Consider the following 14,646-nt stretch of genomic DNA (forward strand, 5'->3'; position numbering starts at 1 on the left):
ACAGTGCTGACTCAGCCTCGTACCTTCTCTGCGTGGATGCTGCTTCCCCAGGTGCTCACGTTGCTTGCTCCTGCCCTTCCTTCCTTTACTTCTTTTATTCAAATATCAAATTCTAACAAATACTTTCCCTAACCATTGCTATCTAAAGAAGTAACTTGATTTTTTTTCTAATAATACCTGACAATAAAGTGTATACTTGTGTATTTCCCATCTTTCCCATTAGAATTTAAGTTTCAGGAGCTGGGCACAGTGGCTTGTGCCTATGATCCCAGTGACTTAGGAGGCTAAGGCAGGAGAATTGCTTGGGTCCAGGAGTTCAAGGCTGTAGTGAGCTATGATCACGTGCCACTGCACGCCAGCCAGAGCCACAGAGCGGGATATTGTCGCTTAAAAAAAAAAAAAAAAGAATATAAATTTTGTGAGGACAGGACCCTTTGCTGTTCCTGTTCAGTGCATTTACCCCTGTTCCTAGAAACATGCCTACAGCACAGTATATACACTCAGTGCTTTGCTGAGTGAAATGAAAGATGAGAATGTTAAAATAAGAAAGGAAGGAAAATGAGCAATGGGGCTAGCTGGCCTTCCGCAGGACGTCACCTGATGTACCCCACAGCAAAAGTGCAACATGTTACTTTTCTAAAACCATCCAATGAAGTAACACATTTGGCATCCTCTGCAAGGTCACACTCTTGGCATTCAGCTATATGCATTTAATGTGGTTTGCAAGTACAAACTCTTATGTCACTTTCTGTTTCGTAGGGAGAATATCAACATTAACAATTCCTGGTTATACCATTTATAAACATGCAGATGTGAATTATTAAAGATTAATGCATTTTAGGATTGGTGTCGGCATTCCGTTTGTCTCATGCCCAAACCAATTCTGTTCTTCATTAGTCAATGACAAGCCATATCACCCTGTTATGGAAGAGAAATCAAAGGTGCAAGTGTGTGAATTGAGAGTAAGTGATGAAACTGATTAGTAAGAGACTTAACGGCTATAATCAATCAACACATCATAATAATCCTGGCTCCCGGGTTACCAGAAGATTGGGAAATAAACATAACACTTTCTGTAAAATGGCTGTTTCTCCCACAACTGTTACTTATTCCCAATCAGAAAACACAGTAATACATCAGAAGTTTGTGAAATCAACGTTAGGAACATCTTGACTAAAAGCACCATTTGTTTTACCACCATTTTCCAAAATGTAGTCAAATGATTTTTGAAACATTTTCCTCCTAGGCTAAAATTAGTTCATAAAAGCTTTTGCACCTTCCACTCTGAATCCTCATTCCCAGTGAAGGAAGAAAATATAGTAGGTCAATGCCAACAGCATTTCGACAGAGGCAGCACACTGAAGAGTCCAGAAGTGATAATACTCATTTGAGTACAAATTTAGAGCAGTGACAGTCTGCTCAGTTCAATAAATGGAAGCAAACAATGGACGAGGTGTTTGAAGTGCTTCTTCAGTGAGCAATGCAGAAAAATAACAGAGAAGTGGGCGTGGGCAGTTGGTTCAGCCACATAAACACATTAGTCACTGCTGAGATTACAGAGCAAGAAAAAGGCACACAATATTGCCTTGGTGACACAGGTTTTCCTGTATTTTCATATACAGAAGAATAAAGAAAAGGGGTGGAAATTGACAGGACAGTTTAAACTGAACTGCATTATTTTTAATTAACAGGGCGAGCAAAATTGAGTGGGAATGTGTATTTTGAAAAATGTCTAATGTTTTATTTCTGAATGCAGGAGAAAGAGGGGAAAAGGCTTAATTTGAAGTTTGTTGGGATGGAAGAATTGAAGAGATCTATGTTTTGCAAACAAGAAGAAATACTCGTCCCCCAACTTTCAGAATACCTGCTTGGGTCAGGAGTGACCGCTGAAGGAGAAAAGTACTCAGAACTCTGGCCACAGGGTAGCAACGGGGAACCTGCCCTCCAGAAACAGCACTGAGAGCATTCATGACCCAAGTACTGAGTTTCCATCATCAGGATCTTGGTCTGAATTTTAAATCAGTATCTTAAAGGGGGAGGCTCTGTACCATACTACCGATAACTAAGCCATACAGAGCTGCAATCCCATCTTTTGAAAAGACAAAATATATTATTGCTTTCTTAACTATTGCTAAGCATCATTTGGAAGGGATCAGATATTAGTTTTGTGTAACAGGCAAATATTTTACTTTGTCAGGGAAAAAAACACTGGCTTAAGTTCTCTTTGGTTTGTAGAACTGCTGAATTGATGTTTTCTGTGCTGCCACAGATTAAAAACATGGATATATCAATGGCATTTTGTGTTTAAAATTTTTTTTTCCTATGCTGCTTGCCAATAAGCAGCATGCATCTTCCTTGCAACAAGCTGTTGTAGGATTTCTACCTCTAGAGAAGCCAAAAAGGAACATTTGATAGATGTTTTAAAATAAGATTATCAGGTAGGGTGACTATGCAGGCTTTCAAATAAAAAATGTCTGTTCTTACACAAAATGCCATTTTACAGAGTCTACTAATGTTATCATGAAAGGAAACTGGCTTAAAACAATTCACATAGAGATATAACTCATAATTGTACCCAGAGTTTTATTAAGTAAGGACAAATTAAATAGTGAAAATTTTGTTTATTTAAGGTGGGTTAAGGCTTTAGCCCTAAGAAACTGAAAACTCCAGGGAAAATGGATTAAATACAAGAGACACAATGGTTTGCATCCTCCATTGCTCATTTTATAGGTACTAATCTTGACAAATTAGACCAGGAACTATCATTTCCTCTCACTAAAATCCTTCCTGTTCACTCTGGCCTATGACTAACTCCTAACTGCAAGTCATTTTTCTCTTTCCCATTATAGCATCCTTCCAGAATCTGATTGTCTGAATGTCAAATTAAGCAAGAAAATTAGTTTTTTGACCAGAATATCTTCTTGTTTGTTTCTGTAGCTATATCAGCTCATACAGAAATCTACTGGGTCTCACTGACTCAAGGGGTAGGGCTGGGTGAGCACTTACATGGAAGAGCTCTAAATATACCACAGCCTGCCCAAAGAGTTATTTTCCATATTTAATCTAACTCGTGCCGCCCTTTCTGGAACTGATGCTTCTAGCATCTGAGGTTTTCCTGAGGGCACAAATTCATCACGGCCAGTTGGTATGCTGGACGCCTCCCTTACCGTCTAGGAATGGACATGATACAGCTTCAGAGAATCAGACTTGAAGTAACTGGTGCGTGGAAGGGTTAGTTCTGGCTAAGCCACTTCCACAGGCTTGTAACCTCTGTGATCCTTTTCAAAGGACAGTAACTGAGTTGCTTGCCAGGACAGCCAAGGGGCACCATGTTCTGGACACCGTGGAGAGGCTCCCCAAGGCAGCTCCCTCCTGGAGGAACTCACTGTGGTGGGCGGGGGCAGCTGGCTGGGGAGGAAGGAAGGGAGGAGGAGGAGGGAGGCAGGCACAGAGAAGGATGGCAGCAGTGAGGGTTGGAAGGTGAGTGAAACATTCCTCCCAGCCTAGGCCTCCTGCCTTTAAGGTCTCATCTTTGAAACCACCTGATCATCCCTCACTTCCATCCAGCCAGCGGCCAATATGCAGAGAGGCCAGGTGGGAGGTGAGCCGCCCTAAACACAAAGTACATAAACTTAAAAAGAAAAGGAATTTTATTTTCATATTTGATGCAACTCCATTTTGTTTCTGTCTATATCGGCTAGGATGACGTTGCCTTTGATTAGACTTCTATGATAAACACTTAGTACCATGTGAGAACAATGGCCATGTTATGGTGCTGATGTGAATATCTAATTTTGTAGTTTTGGTTCTAATTATAATCAGTAGCCTTCTGCCAGATGAAAGTGACTTAATTCCACCTAAAACTGGACTTGGTACAAAATGGCAAATGCCAAAAAATGTAGGGGGAAAGTCTATTCAGGAATTTACAGTTACCACTCGTAGATCTTCTTTAACAAGATGGGTGAACTATCATCACAGTCTGAACATGAAAGTTTTATAAACAAAGTGTTCATTGGACTATGAACAGTTATACTTGCCGGCCCATACCCTCGCCCCACTGTACGTTCACCCTTCTTCATATTTAAACACTGCTGCTCCTTACAGCACATGGAGGAAAAAGCTGACAAAAGCCTTGGACAACAAAATAAACATTTAAAAAATTTCAGCTTATTTACATTTTTGCTTTGTTAGTAAACCGGAATGGTTGGCTCTAGAGGCAAGAGAAGTAAAATTAACATCCACCGAATCTTCTGGCCACAGCGGTGCACTCTGATTTGTGCTGACTCAGCTTCCACCACGCGTTGGGGGGAATTACACTCAGCCTAAGACCTACGTGACACATTCAGAACCTGGCAGTTCTCCTTAAACCAAAGTAAGTCACTCCAGGACGTAACCTAAGAAGCCAAGTATAATGTGATGGTATCCTTTATTAGAAGAGAAACAGTGTTTAATATCATACATTTCAGAATTAACTGTGCCAGATATTAGATTTGCTTAATTTAAATGTACAGCATATACATAAACACTACTGATTAGAAAGATGGAGATATTTCACTGTCTCTAAATATAAATACATCACTATGAAGAAGAAAAAGTTAAAAAACAAGAAAATGTACAATGGCACTGAGGAGAATGGACAACAAACACGTTTCTCTTCTTGAATGGTTGGTTAAACAACCAGGCCCGAATTCTTTACCCTCCAACTACAGAAGCTGCCAGGCTGGAGCCCAGTAATGTGCAAACAAAGGGAGAGAATCCATGTGGCTACTTAATGTAGAAAACCTCCATCCTACTTTTCAAAGGAATGCAGGAAGGAAAAGTCCTGCTGGGTTAGGGACCAGGCAGGGCCAGTGTTGTGCCAGTGTATCACAGTAGTTGTTCCCATGACACTCACAATGTTTGTGAGGCAGCAAGATAGGGGAGCAAATTTGCAGTGGGTGGAGGAACGGTTTAACAGGCATGAAAGAGAATCAGCCATTTGGGACGCTTTACTGGGCTTTGTTTATCTACCTTTGTGATACTTCTCATTAGCTGTCAATTTCATTTTCCAGGGCAGAGATGGAGAAAAATGATTGTTCTTTTCCAACAAATCCTGGGAAAGCAACACCAGGAAGAGTCCCCCAAAACATTTTGGCTTTACTTCGTCCCACCTATCAGCTACACAACAGCTGCACAATTTACCATGACTGGCTAGACAGACAGTGATTGAAAGAGCCAATCCATGAGGTATGGAGAGGCAGCAGCAAGACCGAGCAGGAGGTAACTGGAGAGAAGAGAGGTCAGAAACAAGTCAGTGCTGGGAAGGAGGGCGGAGCAAGAAAGCAAAAGGCTACACATAGAAAAATGAAGGGCAATTCCTAATAGAGATCTCGAAGCAGCAGTTTGAGCACCCTGCCCTGGGAAAGCACAGGATCACCACATGGCATTTGAGCGCTTGAATTTCACTGGTATGGACTCAGAACCAAATGAAGGTAGACTACAGATTATTTTAGGATCTTATGTACAGATCTGCAAAATTTAAACATAAGGACTAGAGGTGGGACAAGGAGGAGGAAAACAGGCTTAATTATTCTCTAAAGGAAGGTATATTTGCATTTAGTTAAAAGTAAATAAAAAACAAACCCCAAATATCAACTTTATAAATCTTTCCAAAGTATGGTTTTATTACTTATGACCAAGTTCACACAAATACGTAACATAATGTAAATCAGGTAATTCAATATATTTAATACTTCCCAGAGAATAAGAATACAGATTTTAGGGAAATGTTGATTTAAAAAAAATTTAAAAGGACATAGTGGCTAGGTAGAGAGAAATGGAAATATCTTCTATTTCCATAATTTTTTCTTCAACAAAAACATGTCATGATTTTTTAACAAATCCCATTAAAACAGCATCATATAAAATTTTTGATGAGCATCTATCAAAAACTTACATCTGAATGTCCCTAGTTACAGTTGGAGAAAGAGGAGAAATGGGTAATACCTGGATTCAAGCCATGGACACTCCCCAAAGGTCTAGGACAAGGTTGCTGAGAGCAGCCGGCTCTTCTGTGTGCATTAGAAAAGGTATCCCTTCCCAAAAGAGGGTGGGCTGACCTCAACCCCCATTCACCTTCAGACCCATGTACCCATGCAACGGGCAACTTGGTCATGTATGGCAGCCCTGTCTAGAGCCACTGAGTGGGAAGTACTGCTCCCAGTTAGTTGATGTTGTCTCTGTACAGGCACAAAGAGTAAGAAATAACCTAGAATTTTGAACTGCATCTATTGTTAAATTTTATGCTAGACTGCTTGCCCATCACACAGAAATCAATTTGCTTGTGATCTAAGTGAAGCAGAGGTTAAATGTCCAGCTAAAATTTTTATGTATAGAGACAACAGCAAAAATTCTGTTAATCTCTGGGGTACAGGCTTATCTTCCCCTTGTTTCCTAATCTTTCTCTTAATCTTCTCAGGCCCAATCCCTAAGAAGAACAACTGTGGACTCATCTTTTTTTTTTTTTTTCTAGTTAGAAGAAAAGGAATTCAACTTTGTAAAAATAATTATGCGTTTATGGCTAGCTCTAGCAGTCCTACTGGACAACCTCAGTAAACACAGCAAATCATTACTGGAAACTTGATATACATGTCTTTTTTTTTTTAATTATTTTTTTTATTTTGGCATATTATGGGGGTACAGATTTTAAGGTTTCAATAAATGCCCATTTCCCCCCCTCCCCCCAAAAGTCTGAGTCTCCATCATGACCATCCCCCAGATGGTGCACATCTCACTCACTATGTATGTATATACCCGCCCCCCTCCCCCCTGTCTTTTTGAACTACACAAAAAAACCATTGGATTATAAATCAGAAAACTTGATGCCAAAACAACAGTAGTACTCTGGATAGTAATTATCATGGGCAAATCTCTATGTCTCAGCATGAAAAACAATAATAATTGTGATTGCATCAATAATAATAATCAACATGCACTGAATGCTTACCAGGTACTGTCTTATGTGTAGAAACACAGCTAATCTTTACATTAACCCTATGAGATGTGGTTATTATCTTTAGAGAAGCAAAACCTAAGGCACAGAGAGGCTTAGAAGCTTCCTCAAGGTTCCAAAGCCAGTATCAGATGATTGAGAAAGTACATTTAGTTAAAATGTTCTTTGCAATTCCACTTGGGAAAAAAGTGAACAAATGCCAAAATTGCTATCAGATTTTCTAAGAGGCTATTTTTCTTAGAATAAAACTAACATTAAGAAATAGTCTATTTGTCACATTTATATGATTTGATACTATATAACTTCACATGCAGCAAGGATTGTTAAGATTTAGGCTCAGGGCAGTGGTCTTACGCCTGGGAGGCTAAGGTGAAAAGATCACTTGAGGCCAGGAGTTCGAGATCAGCTTAGGCAACACAGCAAAACCCTGTATCTACAAAAAATAGAAAAGTTAGCCTGGCATGGTGACATGTGCCTGCAGTCTCAGCTACTTAGGACGCTGAGGCGGGAGGATCACTTGAGCCCAGGAGTTTGAGGTTACAGTGAGCTATGATGATGCCTCAGCACTCAAACCTAGGTAATAGAATGACACCCTATCTTAAAAAAAAAGAATTTACTTGAAGAGTATGCCACTGAAAAAAGGTGGAACTTTTTGCTGCCTAATTTCTTCTTTGCACTAAATTTAATCAAATGGTTTTATCAAGCACCACATAGATGTTAGCTACAGAGGAGCTGACTTAGAATAGCATAGTGAAGTGAAATGTAGACCCTGGGTGGTTAGCATTTCTGACACAAGTTTAAAAAACAAACTATATGCCTTAAATGAAATTTCTAAGAGAGGAGAAAAATGATATTCAAGTCCTTGTCCTCTGTGTCCAAATCTATAGTTACTGTCAAGGATGGGTGTCATTTGTGACCTTGAGTAATCCAAGGACCAACTTTTACCCTGCACAAAACTAAACATACTCTGAGACTAATTAAATTTACTGAGCTACCTCCTCTACAATATGTAACTTAATGCCGATCACCCAGGATCACATGTCCAAAGTGAGCTCTTTTGTTGAGTTATATGTTCTATATTCTGTCAAAATCCAAACAGTGAAAATAAAAGTTTAGAAATCCCCATTTGGAATGATACACATATGTATGAAAATCTTCAGAATGTTAATTACCCATGTCAGGGATTTAAAATTAAAAACTACCGTATCTATATATCTCAGAAAAGTGTTCATTTAGGTTATTAGGAAAAGTCCTTTTGACCCAATTTAGGATGAAAGAGTAAGCTCTTCTTTGAGAAAAACAATATTTCATATATATATTATAACTTTCCAACATTTAGGAAGGTGACACCTCAAAAACAATCTCAATATCAAAAGTTGTCTTAGGAATGTGGGAATATAGAGTATTCAAAGCTTTAAAAATGTTTAAAATGGGTAAATCCAGGTTTTATTGCAATCACTATGAGGACAAAGATTTTTGAAAGGATAACATCAAAATGCCTTCATCAAAGTGCATTAAGCCTATAGCTATATCCAAATTATAAATGAATCTTAGAACATTTAGTCAAAAAAGCAAGTTGCAGCAGGCCACATATAGTTATGACTGAGGTACATATTTTTTATTTGCCCAGGACCTTCTGGTTTATCCTGCTATCCTATTCTTAATTATTAATAACACCCCTTTTCATGTGAAAAAGTGTCCTACTTAGATGGTAAATTATATAGTCATCCCAAATATGATACATTTCTATTATATAAAGCTAAATAAAACAATATATATACTCTATAAATGCCTGTAATAAAATTCTTTTAAAAATCCTGAAAAATAAAAAGAATTATTAAAAAACAAAAAAAGACTCAGAGACTATTTGAGGAAAGGGAGAGGCACAGATCTTGGGACAGGAGCGAACACACAGGCAGACATGAGAGCACTGGTGATACTCCAATGCTTAAACTGGGTGGTGGGCTTATGGGTGTTCAACTGATAGTTATCCTTCATAATTAGCAATATTATATGTGTTCTATTACTTGCATATATATACACACATAAAACAATCCACATTCTAAACATTCTACAATAATCATTTTTTTTTTAAATATAAAAGAGGTAAAATGGTAAAAGGGCTAAAATTACTACCCATGATTTTGAGAGGATAGAATAAATTATCAGAAAATTCACTAGCAATTCAATATTCACTCTTATAAGCTAGCATAAAGTGCTTTCTGGCAGCCACCTATATCATGTGAGCAAAGTTACACTCACAATTATATCTGGTTTGGTGGCAAAGGAAAGCTAGTTGCTTGGTGGGTTTAAATGAAGTTTGATATAAGAAAGTTGAATGAAGATGAAACAACTGACAAATAATCTCAAGAACATAGTAAGGAAGTAGAAGATATGGAAGATGTATGACAACTAAAATAATTGAACACAGGAGTTAACTGGAACATGAACTTCTTGTATCAGAAGGGTGCAAGGTCTGAATCAGTAAGAACATCTTCAACATGTTCTGGTGCTTATGAGTATTTGGCATGTGATCACACTGAAAAGTATGGACCCTAAAAATAATTAGAAAATAAATACTGTGGCAAATATTAAACAAAATTATAAAAAGTAAGGCAATACCAGTCAACAATCTCATTTTAGTAGCACTCATCAACAGAGGACTTTGTTTAACAAAATCATTACAAAACATATTGTTAAGATAAATAATTTTGTGTTTCTACTTAACTGGAATATCAAACTGGATATCAATGCAAACTGGAATATCAATGTAATTGGTCATTTTATTAAAATGGGTGGTTATATTCATTTGTTGAATATCTTTAGGAACTCAGACTCTTGTATACTTTGGTGAGAATTCAGTTATACTCTTACTACAGGGTCCTGTCACTAGGTTTTTAAATAGCAAAATAAAGTAATGGAAGTGAGTTGCTGTGAATGAACACTACAGCTGTCTTTATCACACAGTAAAAGGATAATAAAGAAAGTGAATACCTGGAATACTTGCGGGAGAAATCGGGCCAGATCGTGACTGGTTGCTTCCTACAGGAGAGCCAACAGGAGAAGGCGACGGGCCCCCTGGGATGCTGGAGAGATGGGGAGACGCGTGTGGAGAGAAAGGTGACTGAGCTGGGTTGCTCTGGTCCCCCTGGCTGCTCGTGGACCCGGACGCACTGACTGCTGAGCTCAAAGTTGCTTCCGTTCCTGTGGGGAGGTCGTCGATGGAGCCTGACAGATCCTGAGGAAGAAAGAGAAAGTGTGTATTTATAGAGTAACACACACTTGGACCCATATCTGATCAAAGACTATTTGAAAATCATAACAGTGCCCCCTTCGGAGATGAAAGTTTTCTGGATAACACCCAAAATTCATAGCATGGTCATTTTTTACTAGAAGACTTTGATAAGGTTGTTCATAAGTTGAACCCATGAGATCTTAACTATTTCCTAAAACAGGAGTAAAGCTGGACCTCTCTTTCATAAAACCATCCTTGTTCAGTGTGCCATCAACTGTCAGCACTTAGTCCCTTATACCTGCTCAAAGTGCCACACAAAACAGACCCCGCTCTACCTGGTGACTTACCATAGGAATAAAATGCCTGATTCTTAAACGATTACTCGATAAACTAGAAAACCACAGGCTTTGAGTCCTCTCATTTAGAATTCAACAACGGTGGACTGTTTGAATTTCAAACTAGGGTATTCTAATTAGTAGCAGTCACAATTTTAACCTAACTTTGTGGTGAGAAATTCTTAGATTTTAAGTAACTGCAAAATGCCATTACAATAAAATAGTGATATGTATATTTTTATATGATATTATGAAAATAAATCTCTTTGAAATTATGTTAGCACAAATTATGTTAGTCCTAATGTTACACCTTACTTTTTATACCAGTTTTACATTATTAATGCCATCTAATTTTATCATAATTCTTTCTGAGGCAGTTATTAAAATCCCCCATTTGACAGGTACAGAAAACTGAAGCTCAGTGAGTCAAAGTTATTGTTCAAGGATCCACTACTGAGGACAGAATACAGGTACTAACAATGACAAAGGGAAGATGAGAGAAGAGAAAGGAGGAAACTACTTTCCGCACCCTCACCAGATGTGAGAACAGAGACCCTATTTTGGCCTTCCTCACTGCCCTGCTCCACGGCCTGCCACGGGGCCGCCGACCTCGCATGCTCAGTGAATGGGTGCAGGCCTGCTCTGATGACTGCACTCCCAGGTCACCAACTCTGCACATGCAATCAAGACTGAAAAGCTAGATACTCAATGTATTCCAGAAGTTGCAGTATAAAAGATACTTGTCCCAGTAATCTAAGACTAAATAGTATGGAATATAATCAGAAATGCCTGGCTATGCTACTGTCTACAAGGCATATTCAATCCTAACAGATACCCGCTACTCATTCAATTTTATTAATGTTTAATTTTGGCTCATTGCTTGCTACTGAGACTTCTGAAACTAGGGCTTTGAAAACTGATAGAGGAAGATGCTTAAAATTCTAAGACTAAATCTTGAACAGAAAGTACCTAAGAAGTAAGGTAAAGAGCTGGTTACAGCTCTTCAGGGTGCCTCAAATTGTCACAAAGCAAATGCAAGATCAGGATCCTCATCCCCTGGGCAGTTTATCTGTTGATTATTTGTTATTGTACATAATTAACTTCTCTTTTTTAACAACAAAATTGTCAATGATTAAAAATTTAGATTAATACATTTCAAGGTATAGCTGATGAGAACCTCATAAAAAGATAAATGCTATAGAAAAACAAAATGTCTTATACTAAGAAGAATAACATCTAAGTAAAATAGGAAGTACCTCCCTTCTATAAAACCTTCAATGTCAAATAATTGTGCTTATAAAAAATAGTATAACAGGAACAGGGTAGATTGAAAATATTACTCCTAGAAAAGGTATCATCAAATATCCAAAATAAAATGGAGTAAATTGAATCAGATTTTTAGAATTCAGAGACAAAACATATGAACATTTCTGCTAAGTGCACATGAGATACATGATGCAAGACTTTGTATTTAACCTCATTACTGGGTTCAACAATAGTAGCTATGAAAGAGACCATGTGGCCCACAAAGCTGAGAGTATTTACTATCTGGCCCCTAGGGAAAACATTTGTGGATCTCAGATTTTAAAAACCACCTACACTAGTATTGTCTCTATGGCCTCTGCCTCTTTTTTGGGGGGAAAAACATGAATTAGGACAGGCCTCAGCTGAGATGCATAAAGACTTTACTATACATCATCATATGCACAAGCTTTATTAAGAACAGGAACTTACTCCATTACTAAACATCCACCTGAAAAATACTTGTAACCAGATACAATTTTACTCATTTTGAAGAGACCATAAAACTCAGGGAATCTTCTATAAGAATGGGTGGTGGCCTCCATGAGTTAGATGCTTATATAATATCTACAAATGGCTATATAAATAAAGGTTAATCAGACAGGAATCAGTTGCAAGGAAATGTGATTTTCATGCTTCTTAAGAGAAAAAATTTGGTAGATAACTAGCTATAAAACCATTTTCTGTTATACTACTTATGGAGTTAAACAGAAAATACAATATAGATTCAATTTTAAAAAATCATCACTAGATAGTTAAATAAGTTTATGCAAACCTCTCTTCATAAAAAACAATGTTACATTGAAATTCTTGTAATTCTCTGCACAACCTGTAAGTTCCTTCCCCATTCTCACTTAAAATTCCATGTTACGGTTGAAAAAATAACATGGATGGGTGTTAAGAGAGCCTGATTCAAGCTGCAAAGGCATCAAAAACATTTGTTATTCAACAAGCTGATCAAGGAAATATCAAGAGAAAAATATAAAAACGGTGGCCTTCTTCCTGTTCATGTGTCATCAGAATTTCAGCACTGACTAGACCTCAGTGTAACAGAAGAGTAATAAAAAGATATAATTATTATATTACTGTTATACACACACGTAACTTTTATATGTAAATTATGCAGAAATATTCCCGCCCCGCAGATACTTAGGGTATCCATATGTAGAGCTATCTTAAAACATGCTAATAAAAGAAGTTCAACAGTGGTTTAAACATTCAGCCTAGTTAACAAAGAAGCTCTGTAACTAATACTCCTCTAGAGGACAATTTAGTCAGCAGGGCACCAGCTCTATTCTTCTTTTATAAGTACTATCAGATCTATGATGCCTGTAAAGAACAGAGAGACCTTACTGCATCTCATTCTAACCAAGGCACCTTCAAGCTACAGTGCTTCCATTTATCTTGCTGGAAAGCTGGCAGGTAAGGTAATTGCAGGCAGCCTCTTTTAAGGGGTTGGAGTCCCCTTGCCCCACAGTATTCCTTAAATCCTTCCTTCCTTCCTTTTTTTTTTTTTTTTTTTTTGATGGAGTGATTGGGAAAGCAATGACTTCATGGGCTCTCGTGCATAGTAAAATCACTATTTTACCGTCGTATAATAATTTGATTTGGTGAAAATCTTGCCATCAAGTTGGGATTTCAATATCTGACATCACTCAGAATACTAAATACTTTCCTGCACAGCAAAAATAATGTAACTTCTATGATCGGTAGGTAATTTATTTTTTAAAAAATCCCTGCCTTAAAAAATAAAACACCAGAAAGCTGCTTTAAAACTTAATGGAAACAAAAGTTCCCTGCAAAGTCTTTCCCTCTGCAATCTCACTCCTCCACCATCTCTATACCCATGTAAAATTTTTATTCTAACCCTAGTGACAAGTACAAGAGATTTCACTGTGGTAAGAATGAAATGCCACCAGAGAGCAATAATAATCTTATCAGACTTTGACAAGAGAAACATTTATGAATTAACATACAGCACAAATACGTTCCTGATTCAGTATGTTGGGATGGGGTCAGGGAGGGCAGTGACAAAAGAAATGTGTATGGGAACATGCCCCACAGAAGGTGCACAGAAAGGATTTTTAAAGATCTGCAGATAAACAGAATAGACATATAATATTAAATATAAACATTCTTTCAGGTCTATATATTGTGTGTGATCCTCCCTGAAAATATTTTACATTAATACATTATGACTCACTACATCAAAAGATGTCTTTGGTTTTGAAGGTATTCAATTTAGCATAAGTTAGCTTTTCAAAGGATAAATTCAGTCAATACTGGTGATGTTTTACTGTTTTAAAGAACTGGGAATAAGTCAGAAAATCTTACTCCCTTGCTTAATTAAATAAGTGGGTTTTTATAAAAGCAAATGAACTTCAAAATACTCTAAGCTATGGTTCTCAGTACAATTAGTTGATGGCATTAGATCAGATGCTGATAGAGAACTGCCAAGCACAGTGCACATTTGGGCATCTCTTGCTCAGAAGTGCCCCAGGAGAGCATGAGGATAAACACTGAATTAGAAATAGAGAAGATATTTCAATCAATGAGACTAGCTCAGGTCTCTTGTTTAAGGATTTTAATAGGATACAGTTAATGATTTCTCACTGTGACTTCCCATGGGTTTAAAGTATAGGTTAAAATGTCAGTTCAATGGTCTTTAAAAAAAGTCTTAGTCATCTTCAAAAGCAGAAATAGTGTCTCTTCTCCTTTGTAGAATATTAAGTATGAAATAAAGGTGTGTATTTTCTCTTTTTCACTCTTTAACTAGAACCTAA

General features: G+C 37.6%; 1 protein-coding gene across 9 annotated transcripts in view; it reads right to left on the reverse strand.

Moving 5' to 3' along the window:
• ARID1B (AT-rich interaction domain 1B) overlaps positions 1-14,646 on the reverse strand; it is a 400,901-nt gene that overhangs the window by 104,952 nt on the left and 281,303 nt on the right. For all 9 annotated transcript variants that reach the window (XM_076002847.1, XM_076002846.1, XM_076002845.1 and 6 more), the window contains one exon: positions 9,986-10,229. In XM_076002847.1, coding sequence (XP_075858962.1) covers positions 9,986-10,229 — 244 coding nt within the window. The remainder of the gene's footprint in view (positions 1-9,985; positions 10,230-14,646) is intronic.

This window comes from Microcebus murinus, chromosome 5 (genome assembly GCF_040939455.1).
Source record: "Microcebus murinus isolate Inina chromosome 5, M.murinus_Inina_mat1.0, whole genome shotgun sequence".
Classification (NCBI taxonomy): Eukaryota; Metazoa; Chordata; class Mammalia; order Primates; family Cheirogaleidae; genus Microcebus; species Microcebus murinus.